This window comes from Danio rerio, chromosome 16, assembly GCF_052040795.2.
Source record: "Danio rerio strain M-AB ecotype USA chromosome 16, GRCz13ab, whole genome shotgun sequence".
NCBI classification, from domain to species: domain Eukaryota; kingdom Metazoa; phylum Chordata; class Actinopteri; order Cypriniformes; family Danionidae; genus Danio; species Danio rerio.
Window position 1 is genome coordinate 9,160,540 of NC_141036.1, and position 24,461 is coordinate 9,185,000.

The 24,461-nt window shown below is 35.3% G+C and overlaps 1 protein-coding gene across 33 annotated transcripts in view; it reads right to left on the minus strand.

Annotated features, from left to right (window-relative positions):
- Positions 1-24,461, minus strand: part of triob (trio Rho guanine nucleotide exchange factor b) — a 251,202-nt gene that overhangs the window by 66,009 nt on the left and 160,732 nt on the right. For all 33 annotated transcript variants that reach the window (XR_015510907.1, XR_015510906.1, XR_015510893.1 and 30 more), the window contains 14 exons: positions 23,307-23,421; positions 23,114-23,229; positions 17,736-17,858; positions 14,527-14,721; positions 14,263-14,378; positions 13,829-13,895; positions 11,741-11,850; positions 11,590-11,659; positions 8,519-8,608; positions 7,833-7,925; positions 5,421-5,532; positions 5,126-5,316; positions 3,802-3,903; positions 697-836 (listed from right to left, as the gene is read on the minus strand). Coding sequence is in view for 13 of the 33 variants with exons in the window: in XM_087286536.1 (XP_087142662.1) it covers positions 697-836; positions 3,802-3,903; positions 5,126-5,316; positions 5,421-5,532; positions 7,833-7,925; positions 8,519-8,608; positions 11,590-11,659; positions 11,741-11,850; positions 13,829-13,895; positions 14,263-14,378; positions 14,527-14,721; positions 17,736-17,858; positions 23,114-23,229; positions 23,307-23,421 (1,640 nt within the window). In the remaining 20 variants the exon portion in view is untranslated. The remainder of the gene's footprint in view (positions 1-696; positions 837-3,801; positions 3,904-5,125; positions 5,317-5,420; positions 5,533-7,832; positions 7,926-8,518; positions 8,609-11,589; positions 11,660-11,740; positions 11,851-13,828; positions 13,896-14,262; positions 14,379-14,526; positions 14,722-17,735; positions 17,859-23,113; positions 23,230-23,306; positions 23,422-24,461) is intronic.

The following is a 24,461-nucleotide window of genomic DNA, read 5'->3' on the forward strand; positions in this document are numbered from 1 at the left end:
ATAATAATAACTATTATTATTATTATTATTTTTATCATCATCATCAAACCATTATTAAACTAATAACAATAATAATAATAATAATAATAATAATAATTATTATTATTATTATTATCATCATCATCATCATCATCATCATCATCGTTATTATTTATAAGAATCATAATTCTACAACTACCAATAATAATAATAATACCAATAATAATAATTTATCTAAATAATAATAATACTAATAATAACTATTATTATTATTATTATTATTATTATTATTATTATTATTATAATCAGACCTGAGCTAGACTTGGTGATAATCATTATTATTATGAATACTAATATTAACTACTAATACTAATAATAATAATACCACGGCCAATATTAATAATGATAATCATAATACAAATCATTAATTTTTAATTCATTAATACAATTACTTAATACAAATAATAATTTATTAATACTATTATTATTAACAACAACAACAACAATAATAATAATAATAATAATAATAATAATAATAATAATAATAATAATAATAATAATAATAATAAAAATAGTAATATTAATAATGATAATGATAATAATATATTTATTGAACCATTATTATTATTATTATTATTAATTCAAACCAATAATGTTAATATTAATATTAATAATACAGTTATGATAATTATTATCATAACTTATAGTATGGCTTACCGTTTGCCCTTGTGTTTGGTTGCAGTGGCTTTAGGAATGTGGATTGGCTCTTTGAGTGCCCCCCGTAAATGGATGGTACGCTCTTGAATAACTTCACGGACATGCTTGATCCAGTCCTGTTTGTTTTCAATACAGGAAGCCTGGGAGGTGCAGTGAACACAACAAATTAGCAAATCTCAATATACACAACAGACATGAACAGCAATAAGAACTGTCAAAAAAATTATAACAATAATAAAGAAGAGTTTATAGAATAATAAACACTGGTTGCTTAATCCGTGATCCTGCTTTTATTACGCACACAATTTTAAAAAAAAGATATAAAAAAGACATTATCTAATTTGGAATCAAAATATAATAATTGCCTGTTTTTCTAATGTTCTCTTCTTTAAGTTTGTGCATTTCTAAAATCTTTGTCTCAAACCACCTTTCACAGAAACTATGATTCATCCTCAGAGGAAAAGAAAAGTCAATTCTCATCCTACATTTCTCTTGGGAACTTGTCAGAATATGAAAATAAAATGAGTAGAAAAATGTGTGAATGCTTTAAACTGTCAGCCAGGTTTATATTGTGAATATGAGAGCATCCATGTGTGAAAACGCAAGGAATGACCTGATACATTATATGATTCAGTGAGGAAGAGCAACCATTCAGGGATATAAGTTACATAAGTGGTTATTTAAAAGGGACCTATTATGTAAAAATCACTTTTACAAGGGGTTTAAACACAGTTGTGTCACAACATTCTGCAAATATAACCAGATTCTATTGGATTAAAATGTATTAATTTTATTTTTTATAATCACACTTTATAAAAAAAACAGTCTGCAGAAACACGTTGATTGACATTCTCCTGTGTCAGAAGGTGAAAGCCCCCCCCCCCCATTAGTGACAATCTCTCCCTGATTAGCATATGACGTTAGTCTTGTTTTTGAATCTGCCACTATGCTGACACATAGGCATTTGTAGCTTCGCTCTATTTTGAAAAGAGGGCTGAGAGCACAATCTCATTTGAATTTAAAGCGACAGCAGTGTTTTCCCAAGGTTTACAGTTTTGATGGATTGGGGCTGTGGTGTGATTAATGCAGCGTGGCTATTGAGACTCACACTGACACAAGGAGTCATGGTCTTTTAAAAACAGCAGTAAATAACTGAGCAACTATTTGAACTGTACAACCGTTTATAAATTATAAATGAACATTTATTTTATATCTTTTTTGTTCACAAACTGCAGCTTTTGTCACTGCAATGTATATTTATGGGCTTCTGGAAGAACATTTCCTGAGCCTCTTGGTATGGAAAGTCAGAAATGCCTGGCCTATTTATTAAACATGTCTCTTATAAAAAATTAGCTGTGGACATGTAATGGCCAGAAGTAGCTTTACAGAAAATAATTAATTCATTCATTTTAATCCAGCTTAGTGGCTTATTTATCAGGGGTCACCAAAGCAGAATGAACCGCCACAGAAAAATTACAAACAAAGCAAATTGGAAACTTTGCAAATGACGAAAGATAAAAATTTGTTAAAATGCACATCTATAAATCTAATACTTGTTTACTAAAAGGAAATAGGCCTATAAACTACGTCTTATAGCAATGAGTGAATTACAAGAAGTTATATTATTAAATATTTCTGTAAATAAATTAGGGCTGTCAAATGATTAAAAAAAAATACGTAATTAATCATGATTAATCACGAAATGCCGTATTTATTACTGAAGTAAAAACACAGACATGTAAGTGCCATTTAAATTTCAAAACAATCCATGCCAATAACAAACAAAAATTCTTGCCATGTTGGATTCTAAGTGGACTGCAAACACACACGCACGCACGCAAGCACACGCGCGCACGCACACACACACACGTTTGTTTTTGTCAAAAGTGGGGACATTACATAGGTTTCCATTCATTTTATACAGTCCAAACTGTATATTGTATTGCCCTCACCCGACCTCACCCCTAAACCCAACCATCACTGTAGACTGTGTGCAGCTTTACTCTGATTAAACTCATTCTGTAGGATTTATAAGCATTTTGAGAAATGAGGACGTCACCAATGTCCTCATATTTCACCTATGATTTGTAATACCTGTGTCATACCTATGTCATTATACAGATTTGTGTCCTGATATGTCACAAAAACACGTACACACACAGACACACACACACACACACACACACACACACACACACACAAACACACACACACACACATACACACATACACACATACACACATACACACACACACACAAAGACAGAGACAACACACGCAGTGCTGGTGAGCGAGAGGGATCCCTTCAGATTCTTCAACACGCAACATCGCGTTCATCAAATTTGCTTAAACTAAGTATTCTAAAGTATGGCTGTTTTTAACAAGCAAAGATTCTGACACACCAACATGAAGCAGACGCTTTACAAAAGGAGGGAAACATGTCAAACTTAATGAAACATTTGAGGGATGCAGCTTAAGGGCAAATTAATGTTTTTGACAGCTTGCGAATTCATCTAGCACTTTCATTCACATGGACACCAATACTCAGCTTTGATGATTATTATAATACTGATCAAGAGTCGATCATGTAAAGCGATTTTTGATTATCTTAAATGACCACGCAAGTCTCGAATGCGGAGGGGGTGGGTGGGGGGGTTCGGACGCTATTCTGCTGCCCAAGGCAGCCGCCTAGGTCGCCTCTATGGATGCGCTGGCCCTGAACACACATCGGCCACAACAGGAAATAAAAAAACTGCAACTGCGTTATTTGCATTAATTTTGTTTAGGCGTTAAATATTTCAAATTAATCACGTGCGTTAACATGCTAATTTTGACAGCCCTAAAAAAGTTTTAGCTAATAATTCCAGACAGCTTTCACTGAATTTGTAATAGTGTCAAAAACACAGAACTTTCAGTTGTTATATGTAAAAAAGGCATAAATACATGCAGGACCATTCAAATAATTTGCTCGTCTCAAACTATTGATAGCAGATCTCTCAATGAGAGAGGGAGGGAGGGGGTGGATTTGGAATGTATGTAATATGACAGTGTTCAGAAAAGTCTTGTCACTACATTGTTTAGCAAACAAATAACAATGACACGTACCTTTAGGACTATTTTGTTGTCTGAAGTAGGTGTCCGTCCAACCCAGAGTGCAAATTTACATGGATCCCCTTCAACATGTTCAGTAACTCCTAATTCTGAGGTCTAGGAAGAGCAAATAAACAGAATAATCAAAGATCAAACTTTAAAGTCCATGTGAAATCGAAATGTACAATATCTATTTTGCTAGCGTACAATGTTGTTCTTTAGACCATTTCTATAGGATATATGCCGAAGCATGCTATTAGGACTTTTAATTTGCCAGTAACCTGGGTTAAGCGCTTCTGGCGAATTGTATGCCAATGCAAAAACCGGCGCATTTAAGGTCTGTTTTCTTTAAAAATCAGCGATCTCCATTAGCTGAGTGATATCCGATATAAAGTGGGTCTCAGATTGTACAAGAAGCACTGCATTAAGTTACATTTTTCCCCGCCATGTATTTATAATATGAGCATTTATTTTACCCCAGTATATTCAATGGAGCTTCTGCGCTAGCCTGCCAATTCTGACAGGCGTGTGCGAGTAAACGGCTTTTTGTCTTATTTTACGCTTGAGCAACTAAATGGATGCCAAAGTTTATTTAACTGAATGTATTTTAATGACATTACAACATCGATGCTGTAAAAGGAACCGTATAAAATACAAAAAGTTCACAATAACAGGTCACCAGAAGTTTATCATTATGGGAAAAACACTAGCCGGCATATACCCTATGTGGTCATGTGACTGGCCCATGAACATTTCCTGCTTGTTCTCAAACTATTTCATAACTGTAGCAACAGGCAATTCAATCATAATTTGATGGTAAAACATTATGTATCAATATGTGGCTCTTTTTGGATTCTCTGAAGTTATAGAAATTAAAAAAGTAAAACAGGAAATACATTGGGACCATTGTCTTTGTTTACATCCCTAAAAATGGTCTATAGTTCAACAATTCATTTGCACAAGGTAATCCACTGAAAAAAAAAAAAAGTTTGTTTTGGCAATCTTCAATCAAATTCACACTATTTGCTTCGACGTTTGGAGTAGCGGTCCTTTTCTATTAACGTCATTTTGATGGCTTCAGCCGCAATATTCTTAACCACGCCCTTCTAACCATTAGTTTGCTATGACGGAATGATGCACAAAAAAGAAAGTCCCGCACCCTAAACAATATTCAGATTCTGCCAGAAGTCCATCAACATACTGAAATAGAAATCTCAGCAACACCTCAGTCTGTTCACACGGATATTAATTTGTCTATTATGAAGTATAGCCATCCATAATCCAGGAAACATTAAAGAATAATAATAATTACTGAACAAAATGATAGGAAAGCCCATACCATGAGCTTGCTCTTGTAGAGGTACTTGCTCCTGCCATTGGAATCTTTGACGTCCTTGCTGAAGATGAGGGACATTTCAAAGAGGAAGAGGTGTCGCTCTCTGCCCTTACGGATCAGAGTCTTTGGATCCCAAACCTGGAATGATTCCTGCAGAATCAGCTCACCCTGAGACTCAATGTTCTCATCGAAACCTGAAAGGACATGAGGAAAAGAGCAAGAGACAGAAGGGAGAAAGAAGATGAGTTATAAAACATTGGCAAAATAAAAGGTAGCTGTGTACTTGAGTCATACTCACCTTCCAGCATGCTAAGGTGCATAGCATCGTTAGCTCGTTTGGGTACGCTTAACATGACCTCCAGGCCATCTTTAATTTCTCCTTTACCCTCCTCACAACACGTCAATAGTTCCTACAAACAAACAAACAAACAAAGATTTTTTAGCATCTGGGTATATGTTCTTACTCTTGTGAAGACTCTGTGTTTAGTCGAAGCTAGGATTGTTATAAATCTGTCTTTAGTTTGTGCTAAGCTTTTGATTATTCTATGTTTATTTAGTCAATAAGTGTGTGTGTGTGTGTGTGTGTGATTATATGTTGTGTGAACTAGACTTGTGATGATGCTGTATTCAGTCTGAACTAGACTTGTTATGATGCTGTATTTAGTCCTAATCTAGACTTGTGATGATGCTGCATTTATTCTGAACTAGACTTGTTATGATTCTGTGTTTAGTCTGAGCTAGACTTCTGATGATTCTGTTTTAGTCTGAGCTAGACTTGTTATGATGCTGTATCTAGTCTAAATCTAGACTTGTTATGATGCTGTATTTAGTCTGAAATAGACTTGTTATGATGCTGTATTTAGTCTAAAGCTAGACTTGTGATGATTCTGGTGTTTAGTCTGAACTAGACTTGTGATGATTCTGTGTTTAGTCTGAACAAGACTTGTGATGATTCTGTGTTTAGTCTGAACAAGACTTGTGATGATTCTGTGTTTAGTCTGAACTAGACTAGTGATGATTCTGTGTTTAGTCTAAATCTAGACTTGTGATGATTCTGTGTTTAGTCTGAACTAGACTTGTGATGATTCTGTGTTTAGTCTGAGCTAGACTTCTAATGATTCTGTTTTAGTCTGAGCTAGACTTGTTATGATGCTGTATCTAGTCTAAATCTAGACTTGTTATGATGCTGTATTTAGTCTGAAATAGACTTGTTATGATACTGTATTTAGTCTGACCTAGACTTGTTATGATGCTGTATTTAGTCTAAAGCTAGACTTGTGATGATTCTGGTGTTTAGTCTGAACAAGACTTGTGATGATTCTGTGTTTAGTCCGAACAAGACTTGTGATGATTCTGTGTTTAGTCTGAACTAGACTAGTGATGATTCTGTGTTTAGTCTAAATCTAGACTTGTGATGATTCTGTGTTTAGTCTGAACTAGACTTGTGATGATTCTGTGTTTAGTCTGAGCTAGACTTCTGATGATTCTGTTTTAGTCTGAGCTAGACTTGTTATGATGCTGTATCTAGTCTAAATCTAGACTTGTTATGATGCTGTATTTAGTCTGAAATAGACTTGTTATGATGCTGTATTTAGTCTGACCTAGACTTGTTATGATGCTGTATTTAGTCTAAAGCTAGACTTGTGATGATTCTGGTGTTTAGTCTGAACTAGACTTGTGATGATTCTGTGTTTAGTCTGAACTAGAATTGTGATGATTCTGTGTTTATTCTGAGCTAGACCTGTGGTGATTCTGTGTTTAATCTCTACTGGTTAACTAATGGTTCGATATTTAGTGAGAACTGGTTATGTGAGGGGTCTGTGTTTAGTCTGAACTAGACCAAATCCCGTTCAGAGCCACAACATTGATTGTGTAGGTCTGGAACTAAGATGCTGCTCATTTATGACCCCAACACATCAGTAAGCGAGCAGCATCTTGGTTTAAGAATTAACAATATGGAGTGGCCAGCCCAGTTCCCAGAACTTAATCTAATAGAGAATCTGTGGACTGACATATAAAATGCTGTTTCTAAAGCAAAACCAAGAAATGCAGAGGGATTGTTGTGTGTAGCACTTGTCCAGAGGTGCTAGATTGGATGAATCCATGCAACAGATATGTGAAGCAGTTCCCAGAAACAATGGCTACACAACTAAACAATTATTTGGGTGATTCACAAGAAACCTAAATCTTTAAGCAATTTTTTCAGTCAATATAGATAAATATTGGATTTTTTGAAACATCCTACATATTAGTTTTTCTTAACTTTCTGTCTTTCTGTAAATGAATAATCCATTTAACAAATTTGATTCATGTTTTGACTTAGAATTAAATGATTAGTGTCCCCAATGCATTTATGTGCATTGAAATTAAAAATATTATAAGGATGTTGAGCTTTTTTTTTTCAACACACTGCTATTATTTTGAACACAACTGTATGTAGCACTTCCCGTTTGCGTTGCAGGGGAAAATAAGACAAATTTACATTGTATTCTACACATTGATAAGCAACATGAGTAGACGCTTGCTTTCAGTGTCTTCTGACTAGGCTCTTTGGTGGCTCTCTGGCCCATGGAAAAGGAAATGTTTTTCTCATCAGATGATCCAGTTTAACCGAACCTGCAAAAGCACTAGATCTGAACTAGCACCTGCATTCATTCTAGAGGAAAAAGGGCATTTGCTAAGCTTGTTCAAGGTTTGGCTGAACACATACCTTCAGCAGCAGCTGATACTTGGTGATCCTCTGAACCGGTTTAATAAGGTACGATGAGATGGAATTTGCCAGCCTGTGCCTCTGCTGGATTTCCTGCACACATACAAACGCACTCAAGAATTTGAATCAAAGACCAAACACCTTTCACGCAAACACACATGAAAACAATCCGCATGAAAGCATTTATCTCTCCTTTTGATTTTAGATGGCTTCTTGATAGCAATTGTGCAGAAGCAGAGCTCAAGGCTACAGTTATTCATCGGCGCTGAAAGAAAAGTCTGTCTGTTCTGATCGCCTGGCAACAGTTTCATAGTGAGGCATCACTGGTCCCCCACCCGCCCCCAGACACACAGGAAGTGCCCTCTTTTTAAGACCTCCACCTACCAGCTCAAGAACACAACTGATCAACAGACCACAGAAGCATTAACACACATACACAAAAACATATACACAGTTATTGAGACATACACTAGTACTACCACAAATGCTGCTCACAATGCCACATACATATTCATATAAACACCCACATTCTCTGTCAAACATACAAAACAAGTGTTATATAATCTGAATAACAAACTGAACTTCCTCAAGTTCATAACTTGACATTAAAGCGATACTAAGAATCATGCATATTTTCATTTCCAATGCACAGATAAGAGTTCCTGATGCATCTGCTTAATACTCACATCAAAATAGGGCCCTGCGTGTTCCAGAATCAGCTGAGTTGAGTCAGGCTTATTCTTACAGTAATTCACATACATCTGAAATTTGTCCGCCTGAAAGGAAATATACATGAAATGGTTTAAACATTTTCGAAGATGGTGTTTTTCGATTTTTAATACCTGTAGTAGTTTTTCTTTTAGGTTGATAAACTGCTAACAGAATGGATTAAATACATATTGATTCGTAAGTTATAAGAGATATGAGTAAAGTGAATATTTGGGTAAAGCAATTCACTGAAATTGTTTTAAATATACAGTCAAATGCTTCCTGGCTAATTTGTATAATTTTTCTAATATTTCCCAATTGACGGTTTACAGAGTAAGAAAATTTTCACAGTATTTATATATATTAATGCAACAGTTCTGTCTGGTCCTCGAATCTGATGTGATATTCTGCAATAAAAGCACTCGTACAGCCTTTTCACTGTTGTGCTCTTGTGTATTGTGCCCACATTGAGTGACAGCAAATCAAACTCACTACAGTTTGACAAATATTGCAGCTGTTGGACAACACAATGTACTCTTGAGGCTTTTTTAGGTGAGAGTGTAGTTGTTTAGATTGCAGCTCTGCAGTTTATTTATAAGGATACTGCATATTTTAAATCTTTATAATTTCAGAGAGACAGTGCGTCTGCGTCCATCAGACTGTCATACTGAGCAGAGCAAAGACAGTTGATGTTCTACCACAAGATGGCGACAGAGACAGCATAATAAGTCCTTGGGAGAGAAAAAAAGCATTTTCTCAGCAGAAGCAAGTTTCAAACTACAGCTGAAAAAATCATTACAGAACAGGTAAGAGACATTCTAATGCTGTGTTCACACCAGACGCAAATAGACATCCTGCAATGCGATACACACGAATGACGTGATTGAAGTATGAATGAAGCGGCATGAGTTAAGCGATTTCCCACAAACCGTTCAAGGTGGAAAATCTGAAGTTTAGCAGACATTTGCGCTGCGTCATCCAATCAGGAGCTTGCTTTTTTGGGGGCGTGATTATGACGTAGTGCCTGTTGTTTGTGTCCCGTGGGGAAATCCTCTTGCTGACACCAGACAACAATTCATCAAACTAGGCTAGGCTCAGTCTGAAGCGCCGCTGAAAGGTTAAGTTTCTGGAGTTGTTTATGAACTCACATAGATAGATACACCTCTGAAAGGATCTAGTGATCTCAGACATGGCGCCAATTGAATATATACGCTGTTTGTAGCTGTCCTAAAGTGCAAAAACGCAGCTATTCTCACAATAAAACCCATGTTAGCCAGTTATCATCGAAGCTAGAGTCACCGGACAGACAAAAGCCATGCCTATGACTTGAATCCCTATTATTTGTGAGGGGAATTTGATGCGCGAATGAACCGAATTTGACGTGTGAATGAAGCGAGTAAACTCAAAATGTTCATGTGTCTATTTGAAACACAGCAAAAGTCTATCCCTCTCTTTTGTTTGTTGAAGTGATGTATTTATACTATGGTATTCTGGTGGTGATTGCGTCGCTTAGGCTTTTTCAGGGTTAATTATAGTGAAATTCTGATTGCAACAGAGAAATAATGGAAAATCTTTGTAGACGTTGTTAGTAACAACGTCACTAAAAAGTGACGTTGTTAAAGTTGCAACGGTTTTGGCTGTTTTGACATCAGCTGCAGATGTAAATGAACGACAGAAGAAATAGTTCCTCTTACAAAAGGGGTTTTGATTTTCTTTTTAAATAAACTTGCCTTCCAGCATATACATTATGCCATCAAACTGTTGTATAAACACAATATCACACTCGTAGCAGTGCGATATGGCCATATCATCACTGGTGGGACACTACACAGTTAAGCCTTTAACCTGTACTTAAAATATTTTCTACTGTCAAAATGGAAAAAGTAAAAAAAAAAAATGTTTAGAAGTTATTAAAAACTCTGAAAAAAATTACAATAAAATTTCCCAGCAGGATAATTTTTTTTACCTTTACATATACAGTGCTCAGCATAATTGAGTACACTCTATTTTGAAAATGAATATTTTTATATATTTCTCAGTGAATAAAGGTCATATATTTTGGTGCATTTGAACAAAATAAATTTAATAAACATAAATATTTATTAAAATAATATCTTAGTCAACAAACATATTTAGAAATAAAAAAGATAACACAATTACATTCATGCGAAATATTGAATAAACAAATTACAAACTACAACATTTCAACTAAACTGTATACAATTTTTTGTTTATTTTGCTCGTTTTAACATTTTTCTTTAATATTTTTCTATAACGTAAATTTGGAAGTACTAGTTTTGGACTGTTATAATAAGTTATTTGTTAGATAAGCTCTAAATTTGACTACTGTATTGACTAATCCAATGTACAGTATATGCACAGATAAAATATCGTAAAGCTCCTATAGAAAATATTAATTTAAATGAGAGATTTGTGAGGGGTGCACTCATATATGCTGAGAACTGTATGTAATTCACTTGCTTTCCATTGCTTTCTATTAACAAGACTATACTATTTCACATAAATGGAATTACCTATGTCCCTTTAAAATCCAAATAGTGCAATAAGATTTTAAAATGCATCTATTATGCTCAAAAAGGCTTAAAGATACAGTAAAATGTGAAATATGATAACATTATTGCATTATTATGCCTAAGCTAAATTTTCAATATCAGAGCTCGCCTAATCCTTCACAAACCAGCAATGCTGATTTGCAATGCTGATTTTTTAAAAATAATTATCACAGGTTACACTACTTAAAATTGACATTTTGAAAAAACTCTTTATCATCTAAGAATCCTGGGAATTTTATTATTCATTAGTTTTTTAAGTAGCATTTTTACATATTTATAACGTTTAATCTCTCAGTTTTTAAATAAAGGACTCATTAAGTGATATCATATGTAAATGATATATAACTCTTATAAAACTGTGTATGTAAACTGTAAGTGCAGTAACCCAGATATATGTGCTAAGGATCTGATTTAATATCAACATAACGCCAGCGCGCTTCGTGATCAGATTATCTCCAGCACACTGACACACTCACCCATGTGACAAAACAGTGACCCACATCCTCTGGGAGCTGCTCATATTTTTCCAGTTCTTTAAGGAAAATGCTGAGAAAGAGAGGAAAGCAACAGTAAGGAAACAATGGATGTTAAATAAATGAAATTATTATTTACATTAAGTTCACTGACTTGTGATGGAACTCGTATAGATCTTGCATGTTGCCAAAAATGATGTGCTCTTTGTTGACAATCCCTGGGGGAATCTCCTCCACGCCACTGCTCATCTCCCAAAGATAAGTCTAAAACACACAAACACACTTGCAGTTACAATTCTGATAACAGACTAATGCTATTAATAAATAAAAAACATTTCGGTGCAAATTCCCAATGTGTATTTTTTTTTGTTTTGTTAGCAAAGCCCATCTTCCAATGATCCAACCGGCTCCAAAATAAGAAAATCAAGCACCGCCATACATTTTTTATACTTCAGAAACCATATCAAGTAGATGTACGTCAGAAAAAAGGACAACCTTAACTTTAGTCAAGGACTATAGAATACACAAGACGTGTCACTTGTATAGTTTTGAATGGGGAAAAGTGTAACGGTCAATACGGTGAATGAAGCCCCGCCTTCTAGCATAGGAGCCAATCATCAATCTCTATAATCTCTGGAGGAGGGGCTTGGAACTGAGTTTCTGCAGATTTTGTGCGATTAGAACATTTAGAAATGAAACTAAAGAGTCAGTTGTTGTTTAATTTTATTAGTGCTTCCTCATATGAAATTTAATAGTAAGATACATAAATATGACTTTGACATGCTAAAATGACTTGATTTAGATGTTGTGTTATGTCCACATGCCTTCTCATTTATTTCAGTGTTTGAGTGTGTTTTGTTTGAGCTTGCTCAATGTGCATGAGCAAATGGGTTGTGTCGCATTGCAATTAGTTTTTATTTCACACGACTTTTCAGGGCTCAAAACTAAGGATTTAACAAATGTATCTCTGACCACATCAAAAATAAATAAAATATTATTACTTAGCAAAATAAATATGTCAAAAAAATAATACATAATATGTCAAAAAATAATAAATAATATGTCAAAACAAGCCAAACATAGCTGTATACATGCTTTTTAAAATTCAAATAAAGTTTTCTTAAAAAACTGACATTTTAAAAAGAACTATTGTCATGTATCTAAACTATGCAAAGTAATCTGTCCTGGCTAAAGGTCCCAAATCAGCAGTTACTACACATAAATGAGAAGTTAATCTCATAATAAAGCAATGTTGTTGTAAAACAATTATAATTAAACCATATTAACAAAAATATCTCTAAGCAAAAGAAAGCAGGTAAAAACATACCATGAGTGATAGAGAAAGGGTGATCACGTGCACATGGGTAATGTTATGTAATTAATACTTATATAACTATTAATTACATAATTAAAAATCTGTTAAAATAATAATTGACGAAAGCAGTAAGCGCTGATGCTTATACAATGTTTTTTTTTATATACATTGAGCTTTTGAGAGCAGCGGCTGTGGGTGCACGGTCATCGCTTTTTGTCCAGTCTATTTCATAGAGAACCGATCGCACCAGTTGCGCTTCCTCTAGGCATGGTTGCTTTGCGCAAGTAAACGGGAGCGCACACGCTTATTAACAGTCTTGTGCGCACGAGTGATCATCCTCTCATTTGGTATTTAGTATCTGCCTTCTCTTGTTCGTGCGAACACAGTTATTTTTGTCAGTCGTGCTGCTGCTCGATTCTAAGATCACATTTGCACATTAGGCCATGCTTATTGCCATTCCATAATTTAAAGAAAACTACAATTTGAAAATTATTTCAACCAGCCAAAGTGGCTAGTGAGAGTGTCTGTCTAACCCGCCACAGCTCAAATCTACGCGCATTTGGTGGGTTGGCGGGTGTTAATGTAAAGCCCTGTAAACAAGCATGCTTACTAAGCATGATTCCTTAATATCTGTTAACATATGCTTGCATTTTTATACTTTAGAAAAGTCAGAAATATATTTAAAAAGTATTCTTATATTTAAAATAGCATACCCTAAAATGTGCACACTAAAAACTAGCATTTTTTTAAACAGATTAAGAAGGTCCATTTGAGCATGAGACCAAACAGTAGCTACTGCTGCTTGTACTGTAGTGCAGTGAATATATTTATAGCGCAGAGCTTCTGTGATTTGTCCAGAGTGGACGTTGGTGCACCACACCCTTTAAATGTTGCTGTCTGTTTTGAGTAGCCTGTGACAACACTTACATCCATACACTCCCGCAGATCTCTCACATATGCCTTCTCAGTCTGAATGAGCTCTGCCATTATAAACCTGAAAGAGAGAGAGAGATGTAACAGGGAAATGTACCAGAGATCTATTGTCAGTATTTGTTTTAAAGCACAATGCTTCTGGGAGGAGCTTTAATTTAGTATACCCCACACCCCCCCAAAACAAAACAAAACAAACACAACATTCAGTTGAAGCCAAAATTTTTAGCCCTCCTGTAAAATTTGAATTGTTTTATTTGACTTTAACTGTATATATACATGAAAATAAATAATGCAAGGGTGACAAACAGAAGCACACACTGCCACTTTACCTCCAAAATAAAACAAAACTTCGATCTATAAGGTCTTCATCAGGTCAACAGGTCAGTGAACTCTGTTGTTATCATATGAACAGGTTTAAAAAGACATACTCTTTTCTGCGAGCTGATTTGCGTTTCTCTTCATTCAGTTCGTGGTTGACATCTCTGAGTTTGACCTCTGCTCCAGGAGCACTGGCTGGAATAATGTCCAGCTGCAGATCTTTACTCTGAAATCCCCCCCACAAAAAAATGTTTTAGTGGCTAGAAATGTTTTTCAAATGTTAACATTATTATTATTGACATTAAATATATTGTTCATCCACACTCTGGCCATGCAGGCCTTATCAACACACCCACTCTCACAGTCCTTCTCACCGCTTTGTTGGAGTCAGTGGACAGGCCGAGCGCTTTCTCCAGGCAGGATCGGTACTTGTCCATGCGGAGGGAAAAGTCACGGTAGCGTTTGTCCACGGACGCGACCCATTTCTGAATCTCGCTGGCATGGGCGTGGCCCTTCTCACAAAAACCATCAGCCAGCTGGATCAACAACTTCACCCGCTCTTTGGTTTGCTATGGAGAGAGAGAGAGAGATACATTGATTTAGAGACGCGTGTATGAGTGTAAACATCACCAGGGAACTGTATTGTGATTTGCTGTGATGGCTAGTGAGTTAATAAAGCTGTGACTTGCTTAGAATCACTGTTGTAGAATAATGGGTCCCACTTTATATTAAGTGTCCCTAACTACTATGTACTTACATCAAAAAAATAAATACAATGTACTTACTGTGTTTATAATGTATTTGAGAACACTTGTGGTGCTTTTGAGTTGGGATAGAGGTTGGGTTATGGACAGGTTTGGTGGCATGGGTAGGTTTAAGGGTAGGTTAAGGTGTAAGGGGTGGTCAACAGTGTATTTACAAATGTAATTACAAAAGTTAATTACAGATTTAATTACATACAGGTATTTAATAAAGCATAAGTACATAGTAAATACATGTATTTACACAATAAGTACATTGTAACAAACTATTAACTCCTATGTAAGTACATATTAGTTAAGGCCACTTAATATAAAGTGGGACCGAATAATGTTACACATGAATTAAAGAAACAGTTCACCAAAACCAAAACTACGGTCATCCTCGTATAATAACGTATCAACGAAAAAGCAAAGAGATGATAAAGAAAGAACTACAACAACAAAACAATAACAAATTATTGCTCTTTTTTTGGCCGTCTACCCTTGTCCTTTTATTAAATTAACAACATTTATGAGGAAAGGAGTGAAATACATTACCTTTTATAATACAAAAACATTAAAGGTGCAGTGTGTATGTTTGACACCCAGTGGTTGAACTAGTTATTGCATGCCTGGTTCAAAACACATTCTAGCGCAGGTTGCCAGATTGACAACACCAACAGCAGTGTGCCTGACTGTCAAGCTTAAAGGTTGATTTAAGGCTGATTAAAGCCGTGTTCTAAATAAAAGCAGTGACATGTGATAGAAGGAATATTTTCCATATTAAAAGAAGATTTTTTTTTTTTTCTAACCAACACCTGAAATTTAGATTTTAAAAACTTTGATAATGATCACCTCAGGTACACATCATGTGCTTTATTGCTTTGATTTAATTGTGTTTAATACTAATAATGTGAGTTTGAATGCCATTTTACATGACATTTATTGCCATACTACTGAAAGCAGCAGCAGATGGTTCACCTCAGATCTTGAAAATAAAATAAATCATTTAAAGTTGAACTAAAGCCAACACTTACCATAACAATGTTAAAGAGGTTTAATATGTATTAATTAGATTATAAACCCTACTATTTTATTGGAGTGCAATAAGTACACTAGTGGTGAGTGAATGGCGGTTATATCTGAGGGCGCTCCGGATAATCCGATGGTCGGGTGGGTTTGGTAACAAAAAAATACGTTATGATTTATTGTGAGTGGGTCGCATCTGGATGTAGCAGGACATTGCAGTGGACCAGTGAAAAAGCAGAGAGTGGGCTTTGCAGAATGAGAAGATGAGATGCCCAAAATAATGGATGAAGTGCAAGAGTACTGTTCAAACTTTCAGTTAGAGGGCTCAGAGGAAAATCTGCTTATCATTCTTGGAGAAACAAGATGGCTTATTTACATGACTGCAGCACCTTGCAAGGAGAATCTTGTGCATTACAACAAGCAGTGCGAGCGAACGCTCATTCAGTGCAGCTAGCTGCGTTTTGGAGGCGAGGCGGAGTTGCCCGAATTTAAGCACAGTAGATGGTAGTCTTTTTTTGCACAGTGCAAAGAAAAAGGCCAAGGAAACGTACCATAGCAGCCGTTAAGTGGCACCCTTTTTGTTATCTTGTTCTTGTATCTGTAAAAGCTAAAATGTCTTATTTTTACTTTCTGTATCTATTTAAAACTGAAGAAAATGTTGTCTTAAAACAAACTTTTGTTTTTGTAAATAAATGTTTATTTAAAAACGTTTGTAATTAACATATTATTTTACTATCAGAGATGCGCAGATTAGCTCACTGAAACTGCTGTTAATATCCACGGTGACCTATCATCATGCCTAAAACAAAGAATTAAATGAATAAAGTGATGATCGGGTGCGGATATATATATATATATAATCAGCTTCTCTAAAGTGCACTATTCTGTGCTTCGGAATGGCAATATTTAAATGTGTTTCATCTGGTGCAAACAGCCAAATCACTGCAAATCTCATCAAGTAGCGTGTTGTTAGGGCACTAGGTTACAATGTAACCTGCTCACCTAATGTTTACGTTCAAAATATTTACATTTGCTAATTAATAACCACCTCATGTGGAACTCTGAATCTGCGTCTCACTTCGGAGTCTGCTACTGTCCCCCGGAGGTCACATTACACTTTAAAAAGCCTTCTTGACTGAATGAATCAAATATGTGGTTTTCTAGCAAGGCAACCAGGAGGGCAGAAATATAATTGGCTAATCTGGCATTGGACGGGTTAAATGACCAAAACAAAGCCAGCCATTCCGGCACGTAACTCACATTTTCAAAGCAGAATATTTGACTTTAGCATGGTTTTTCAGATAAACAAGAATGTTCACTTGGCTTGTTTCTTAAATATCGGCAAACATATTACAGTATTTTTATTCTTTAGGAGAGTCAAATACTTACATACAGCACCTTTAACTTAGTAAAGTATAAGTGACATGGGGAGGGGTAAAATCTTTATAAAAGAATCTTTCCGCAAGTAGAAGGTCATTGGGCAAATTCTAGGTAGCATTTTTTCAAATACTATGAATTCAGACAGACTATATAGATAACCTTAGTCTATAGACCATTTGATGTCATTGGCCTATAATCATTTGCTGCTTGTTGTAAAACTATTCCAAATCTGTAACAAGAGGCAATTCAATCATAACTTGATGTTATAACAGCTATCATAACATTATTTATCAATATGTGGAACTTTTTGGACTCTCAGAAGCTATGAAAATTTAAAATGTAAAACAGGTAATATGTAAGAACCATAGATTGTATAGACTTGATAACCTCACATCATATTATGCACAACAGGATTACAAAGACAGGAGAAAAACCTTGGCTGTAATCTGGAATTCCTCATGTTCTTTCAGCAGTTCCTGTGTGTGGTGTATAGTGGAGCCCGTGGAGGTGTGTGTGGACAGGTAAAACTCTCCTGTGTCATGGATCCACTCCAAAGCCTGCAGAAACAAAAAAGTGACAAGTCAAAATATGAATATGAAATGTGAATATAGGTATTTTACTAACATTTTGAAACTCAAAAGAACAGCACTTAAGGGACCAAACAATGGGTCTTAAACAAATTAGCGCATGAAATGTGCATACGGACATTTTCACGGATAAATCATGATTCTTCATACCAAAATGAATTCAACATGTATGAAAAAAATCAAGAACAACTTAAACCACACATAAAGTAAACAAGAGGCCTTATAAACGTATACAATTCTCGATATAATTATGTTATTTCAGAGTGACTGAAAAGTAACTAGACAATCGTTATTGAATAAAAGTCTATATTAGAGTGTATATATAAGGCCTTACATGGAACTGGTTTGGCCATGTATTATGCAAATTACTCCACTACAAATTTAGTAACAGAAAAACGAGTTTTAGAACAAACTCATGTGTGTAGGAAAGCTTCAGAGAGAAGTTCAAATTTGCATATAAATATGAAAAATGCTCCCAATTATTAGTGAATAAGACCAATCGCCTTTATATTGATATACTGTAATATAAAGGTGCAGTAAATGGAGAGTTTATTTGCAATAACAGATACACTAACTTAATTTTGTTAATTTTGATAGATCATGTTTTTTTTTCTCTCCCACGCACAATACATAAACACTCTTTTTGAAAAAGATCAAAATTGAGTTATATGTTTTGTGGTTACACTTTATTTTAATGGGCCCTTGTTACAATGTAACTATTCAGTTAACTACTGAGTAATGTTAATTAATGACTTGTACTTGTATGGGTTGGGTTTGGGGTCAGTTGCATGTAATTATGCATGATTAATTGTAATCACTACAGTAAGCACATAGAACGTGTCACAAGGACACCTTTAAATAAAGTGTTACCTGTTTTTTTGCAAATAACCACTTCATAGAAATATAAAAGTGTGTGGATAGGCATGTGTACATGTTATACTCTCATGCCTCCATGAGAGGGAGCGAGATGTTTAAAAGTACTCCAGCACATTTCCAAACACACTCATATTATTGTCATAGCATTACTTCAGTCAAATCATTAAGTGATTTCAGAACAAACATATTTGGGTTATTTGGTGTTGCATTCAGGGCTTGACATTAACTTTTTTGGTTACCAGCCACTGTGGCTAGTAGATTACCAACATTACTAGCCACTCGCCATTTTCACAAGCCACACTTTTCTTGTTGGGAAAATATATTTTATATGCATAAATTTGACTTTGACATGCTAAAATAATAGATTTAGATATTGTGTTATGTCCACATGCCTTCTCTTTCATTTAACTTCTTGTGTGTATTGTGTAGCTTGCACAGTGCGTTTTAGCAAATAGGTTGTGTGGCAATGCAATAAGTTTTTATTTCACGACTTTTCAGGGCTCAAATTTAAGGATTTACCAAATTTATCTCTGACCACACCATATAAGTATTTCTTAGCCTGTGTCAAAACAATGAAAATATAGCTTTATAGATGCAGTTTTTAATTCAACAAAACTTTTACTTTAAAAACAATGCATTTAAAAAAAAAATTGTCATGTATCTAAAATATGCACAGTAATCTGTCCTGGCTAAAAGTCCCAGATCACCAGTTAACTACACATAAATGGGGCGTTATCTCCCATTAAAGCAATTTTATTGTAAACAAATATAATTAAATCATATTAACAAAGATAACTGTAAGCAAAAGAAAGCAGGTGAAACAAACTGTGTTTGATAATGAAAGGATGTTCACGTGCACATGGTTAATAAAGGCCTTTTAATAATCTGTTCAAAGAATAATTAAAATGACAGCAGTGACCACTGCTGCTAAGAATGTGTATTTTTTTTATCTTGAGCTCTTGAAAGCAGCAGGACTGTCTGTGGGTGAACGATCATCGCTCTTTGTCCAGTCTATTACAAAGGGAACAGATCGCCCAAGTTCCGCTTCTTCTAGGCATGATTGCTTTGCGCAAGTAAACGGGAGAGCAAGCGCGATTTTTAACAGTTGTGCGCATCACATCACCTATGTGCGCGAGTGATCATCCTCTCGTTCTGTATTTACCTTTTTTTTTGCTGTTTTGCTCGCGTGAACAGCTATTTTTGTCAGTCCTGCTGCTTCTCGATTCTAAGATCACTTTTGCACGAATATTGGGCCATGCTTAGTGTCGAACGCTGCTTTTAAGAAAACTACACTTTGTAGCAGATTTCAAACCAGCCAAAGTGGCTAGTGGAGGTGTCTGTCTAACCCGCCAGAGCTGAAATCTAGCCGCATTTGGCGGGTGTTAATGTAAAGCCCTGGTTGCAATATATGCAGGTTTGTCACTAATATTGACTGAGAAAGTTTTTCTGGTGGAGCACTTTGTGGTCAAACTAGAGTCCTTACTGTCAATTACTAAGTATTTAAACAGGGAACGAAAAGAGGAATTCTAATCCTGTACTAGATGTCCCGAAACCATATACTGTAATTATGCAGCATGACACAATTTGTTCTTTAAAAGTACGCATTAAAAAAGTCTTTTCGTTTTTTTAGGCACCGTAATACGGTCAAAAATTATATTTAAGTGTTCTAGAAAGAGCTAAAAAGGCTATACTTTTATTTTGGAGGACCTGTTACATGACAACTGAACTTCGGTCAAGTTTATATAGAAGTCAAGTTAGACCACTGAATGCCTGACCGGACATGCTTCTGTTATTTGAGAGTCCAGAAATACTTGTTGTGTGGTGTGTGGTTGTGTATGGCATAAAATAATTGAATCTATTGATGGTAGGCTTTGAGGAATGCATTTCTGTCTGTGAAAATGTATGTTTAAAGGAAGTTTGAAAAGTTTCTTACACTTGATTTTTAATCTTTTAAAAGCTTTGTATACACTCACCGGCCGCTTTATTAGGTACACCTGTTCAACTGCTCGTTAACAATAGAAAATTGAACAATAGAAGATTGGAAACACTGATAAGTCTGATAAGTCTCGATTTCTGCCGCAACATCTGCAATGCCACAGCCCACCTGAGTCTTGCTGCTGACCATGTCCATCCATTCCTTAATGACCATAGTGTGCCCATCTTCTGATGGCAACTTCCAGCAGGATAAAGCATCATGTCATAAAGCGCGAATCATCTCAGGCTGGTTTCTTAAACATGACAATGAGTCACTGTACTCAAACGGCCTCCACAGTCACCAGACATCAATCCAATAGAGCACCTTTGGGATGTGGTGGAGTCTAAGATTCGCATCACAGATGTGCAGCCGACAAATCTGCAGCAACTGCATGATGCTAACCAGTCAAAATGGACCAAAATCTCTTAACAATATTTCCAGTAGCTTGTTGAATCTATGCCACGAAGGATTAAGGCAGTTCTGAAGGCAAAAGGGGGTCCAACCCGGTACTAGTAAGGTGTACCTAATAAAGTGGCCAGTGAGTGTACAGTATACACTTTTTCATATATAAAAACTGGATCCCTAACCAAACTGAAACTTCAGGGTCCAGAAATGTGTACACCCAAATTAATTTGTTATAGTAAATAAAATCTTAATAAACAAAAAAAAAAAAACAAGAGAAAAATACAAAATAATTTTTTTTTTTTTTGCAATAACTCAATTGAATTTAAATGTATTATCTTCCAATTGCTAAATATGTTAGGTGACCAAATTGTAACTGTAATGAGTATAACCATTTAATACAACTGTTTCATTTACAGGACTCACAATATATTGACTATATTCACTGAGAAATGTATAAAATATTCACTTTTGTTGGTGTACTCATTTACATAAAAGCGTTTCAAAATTACAAGCTCCACTTGCTAGTTGTGAAAATTCCAAATTCATAGTGCTTAGTTTTGAGATGTTTAACATCACAAAGATTTTGATAGATTAACATCTTACACAACACATGGGGCCTAAAAAGGTATACATTTACACTTTGCTTCAGAATTATAGCCATGATTTCACTGTAATACTGCAAATTTAACATTAATGATATACAGTATGTGTCTGAATTTGTGTCTGTTGAATTGAGCCTCTGTCTGTGTATAAATGTAGAGTATACAGTATGTTTACATGTGCGATCTTGTAAAGATTGTGTGTTTTTTTTTTCAGAAATACTGTAATAAATCACAATTAGATAAGTTTTCTTTAAAACAAGCCAAATAATCTGCCAATAGGTTCAGCGAAATACACTACCTGACAAAAGTCTTGTCGCCTATCTAAGTTATAGGAACAACAAATAATAGCTTGACTTCTAGTTGATCATCTGGCATCATATAGGTGGCTTATATTAAAGGCAAAGGCCTCTAGATCACGTTTATTTTAATAAAATAAAATATGATCATGCCTGGATTTCTAATTCTTTAATTAGGACAGTAAGGTCTAACTTTGCTTAGACAAAAGTCTTGGCACTTAACAGAAATAATGTAAACAATATAAAGTCATGCTGCAGTGGAAAAAGAATGAATACTGTATATGACTCCCATGAGCTTGGAGGACTGCATCCATACATCTCTGCAATGACTCAAATAAATTATTATTAAAGTCATCTGGGATGGCAAAGAAGGCGTTTTTGCAGGACTCCCAGAGTTCATCAAGATTCTTTGGATTAATTTTCAACGCCTCCTCCATCTTACCCAAACATGCTCAATAATGTTCATGTCTGGTGACTGGGCTGGCCAATCCTGGAGCACATTGACTTTCTTTGCTTTCAGAAAATTTGATGTGGAGGCTGAAGTATGAGGAGCGCTATCCTGCGGAAGAATTTGCGCTCTCCTGTGGTTTATAATGTAATGGCCAGCACATTAATACCTCAGGCTGTTCATGTTGCCATCCATTATTTTGCTTACCCCATTGGCAGATTATTTAGCTTGCTTTACTAAAAAAACTCACTTAGTTTTGACATATTATTTCTGAAAACATTCTTTTTACTTATTTCGACAATGCTTCTTGATACACACACACACACACACACACACACACACACACACACACACACACACACATATATATATATATATATATATATATATATATATATATATATATATATATATATATATATATATATATATATATATATATGGAAAAGAAAAAACAAAAAAAAAACACAAAATGAAAAAACAAAAAAACTGTAAGTAAGTAAAAGACAAAAAAAAAACTTTAAGTAAGAAAAGCATTTTTTGTAGTGCACTTAAATAAAACGAGCCCCAGTCTGCTGACAGCTCTACTTTTGGTACTAGCTCAGATCTGGAGCAGTACTAACCTGTTTGGCGCTGCGCTCAAACACCACATACTGCTGACACTGGTCAAGCCTCCTCTTCCTCATGGTCCAGAAGTGCAGAACCCGGTTCTCTCGCTGTAGCAGCTCATTCAGGATGTCTGCAGGACACAGGGATGTGTTAAAAAAATGTATAATCCAATAAATAAAAGATTGAAAAGAAGGATAATAGACTCACTTTTGACTTGTTGTTCTGGGGCTTTGACATGTGCAAGCATTCCTGGCATGTTCACGCTGTTTCTGTGTAAATACTTGAGGAAGACATCAGCATTGCGTCTGGCTAGTGTGCAAGCCTGCAGAAAGAGAGAGAAACAATTTATGATTTGAGTACACTATAAAAAATACTTTTCTTAGAGTTTTTGTTTTTAGTCCAAATATTGAAATATTTTTAAATAAGAAAGCATTTTATAGAAAAGCAAAGATTTTGTCTTGTTTTCAGAAATAATATGTCAAAATTTACTACGTTTTCCCCAAGCTGCAACCCCCTGCTCTCCTTGGTGAAGCTAATACGGAAATAACTGAAACTGCAATTCATTGAAAAGCCACTGTGGCTTGCTCCAAAACAGAGCAAATTTCTATTGACTCTAATGTTAAAATGCTTGGGGCTCTATTTTGATGGTCCATGCGCAGAGCGCAAAACGCAGGGCGCAAACGCTTTCAGGGCGTGTCAGGATGCATTTTTGCTAATTTAAGGACGGGAAATCTGCCTTGCGCTGTGGCGCATGGTCTAAAAGGGTTGAGTTTATTTTATTAATGAGTTATAGGTGTGTTTTGAGAATAAACCAATTAGAGTCTCATCTCCCATTCCCTTTAAGAGTCAGCTGCTTCGCGCCATAAGCGCATTTGCTATTTACAGGACGCAAAGTAAGTCTAAGTGGAAAAAAATGAGCATTTCACAAGCAAACAGTTAACAGTTAACAGTTTTTTAACAGAAAACTGTTAAACAGAGCATCTACTGCGTGAGAATGAGAAAAAAATGGAACTACTTTCACTTTCGCTCGTGGATAGGGAAACCTTTACGCACAGACATCAATTAGTCTATAAATAAATACTTTTGTTTGTTAAGCGCAAATATTTGTTTAAAAACTATTTCTAAATTCAGTTCTAATTTCTAGCAAACGAATAAATGAATAATAATAACAAAATGTGCTCAAAAACCTGAGTTATATCCTAAAACACATGCTGTGCCCCATATGGTCTAAAACCTGACAGGTGGGCAAATCTAAGCTTGTTTTTAATAAAACAAATATTAATATTGATATAATAAATAATACTGCTAATAATAATAACATTATACAAAAGCAAATTGTTATGAATGAACTGAAAAAGCCTC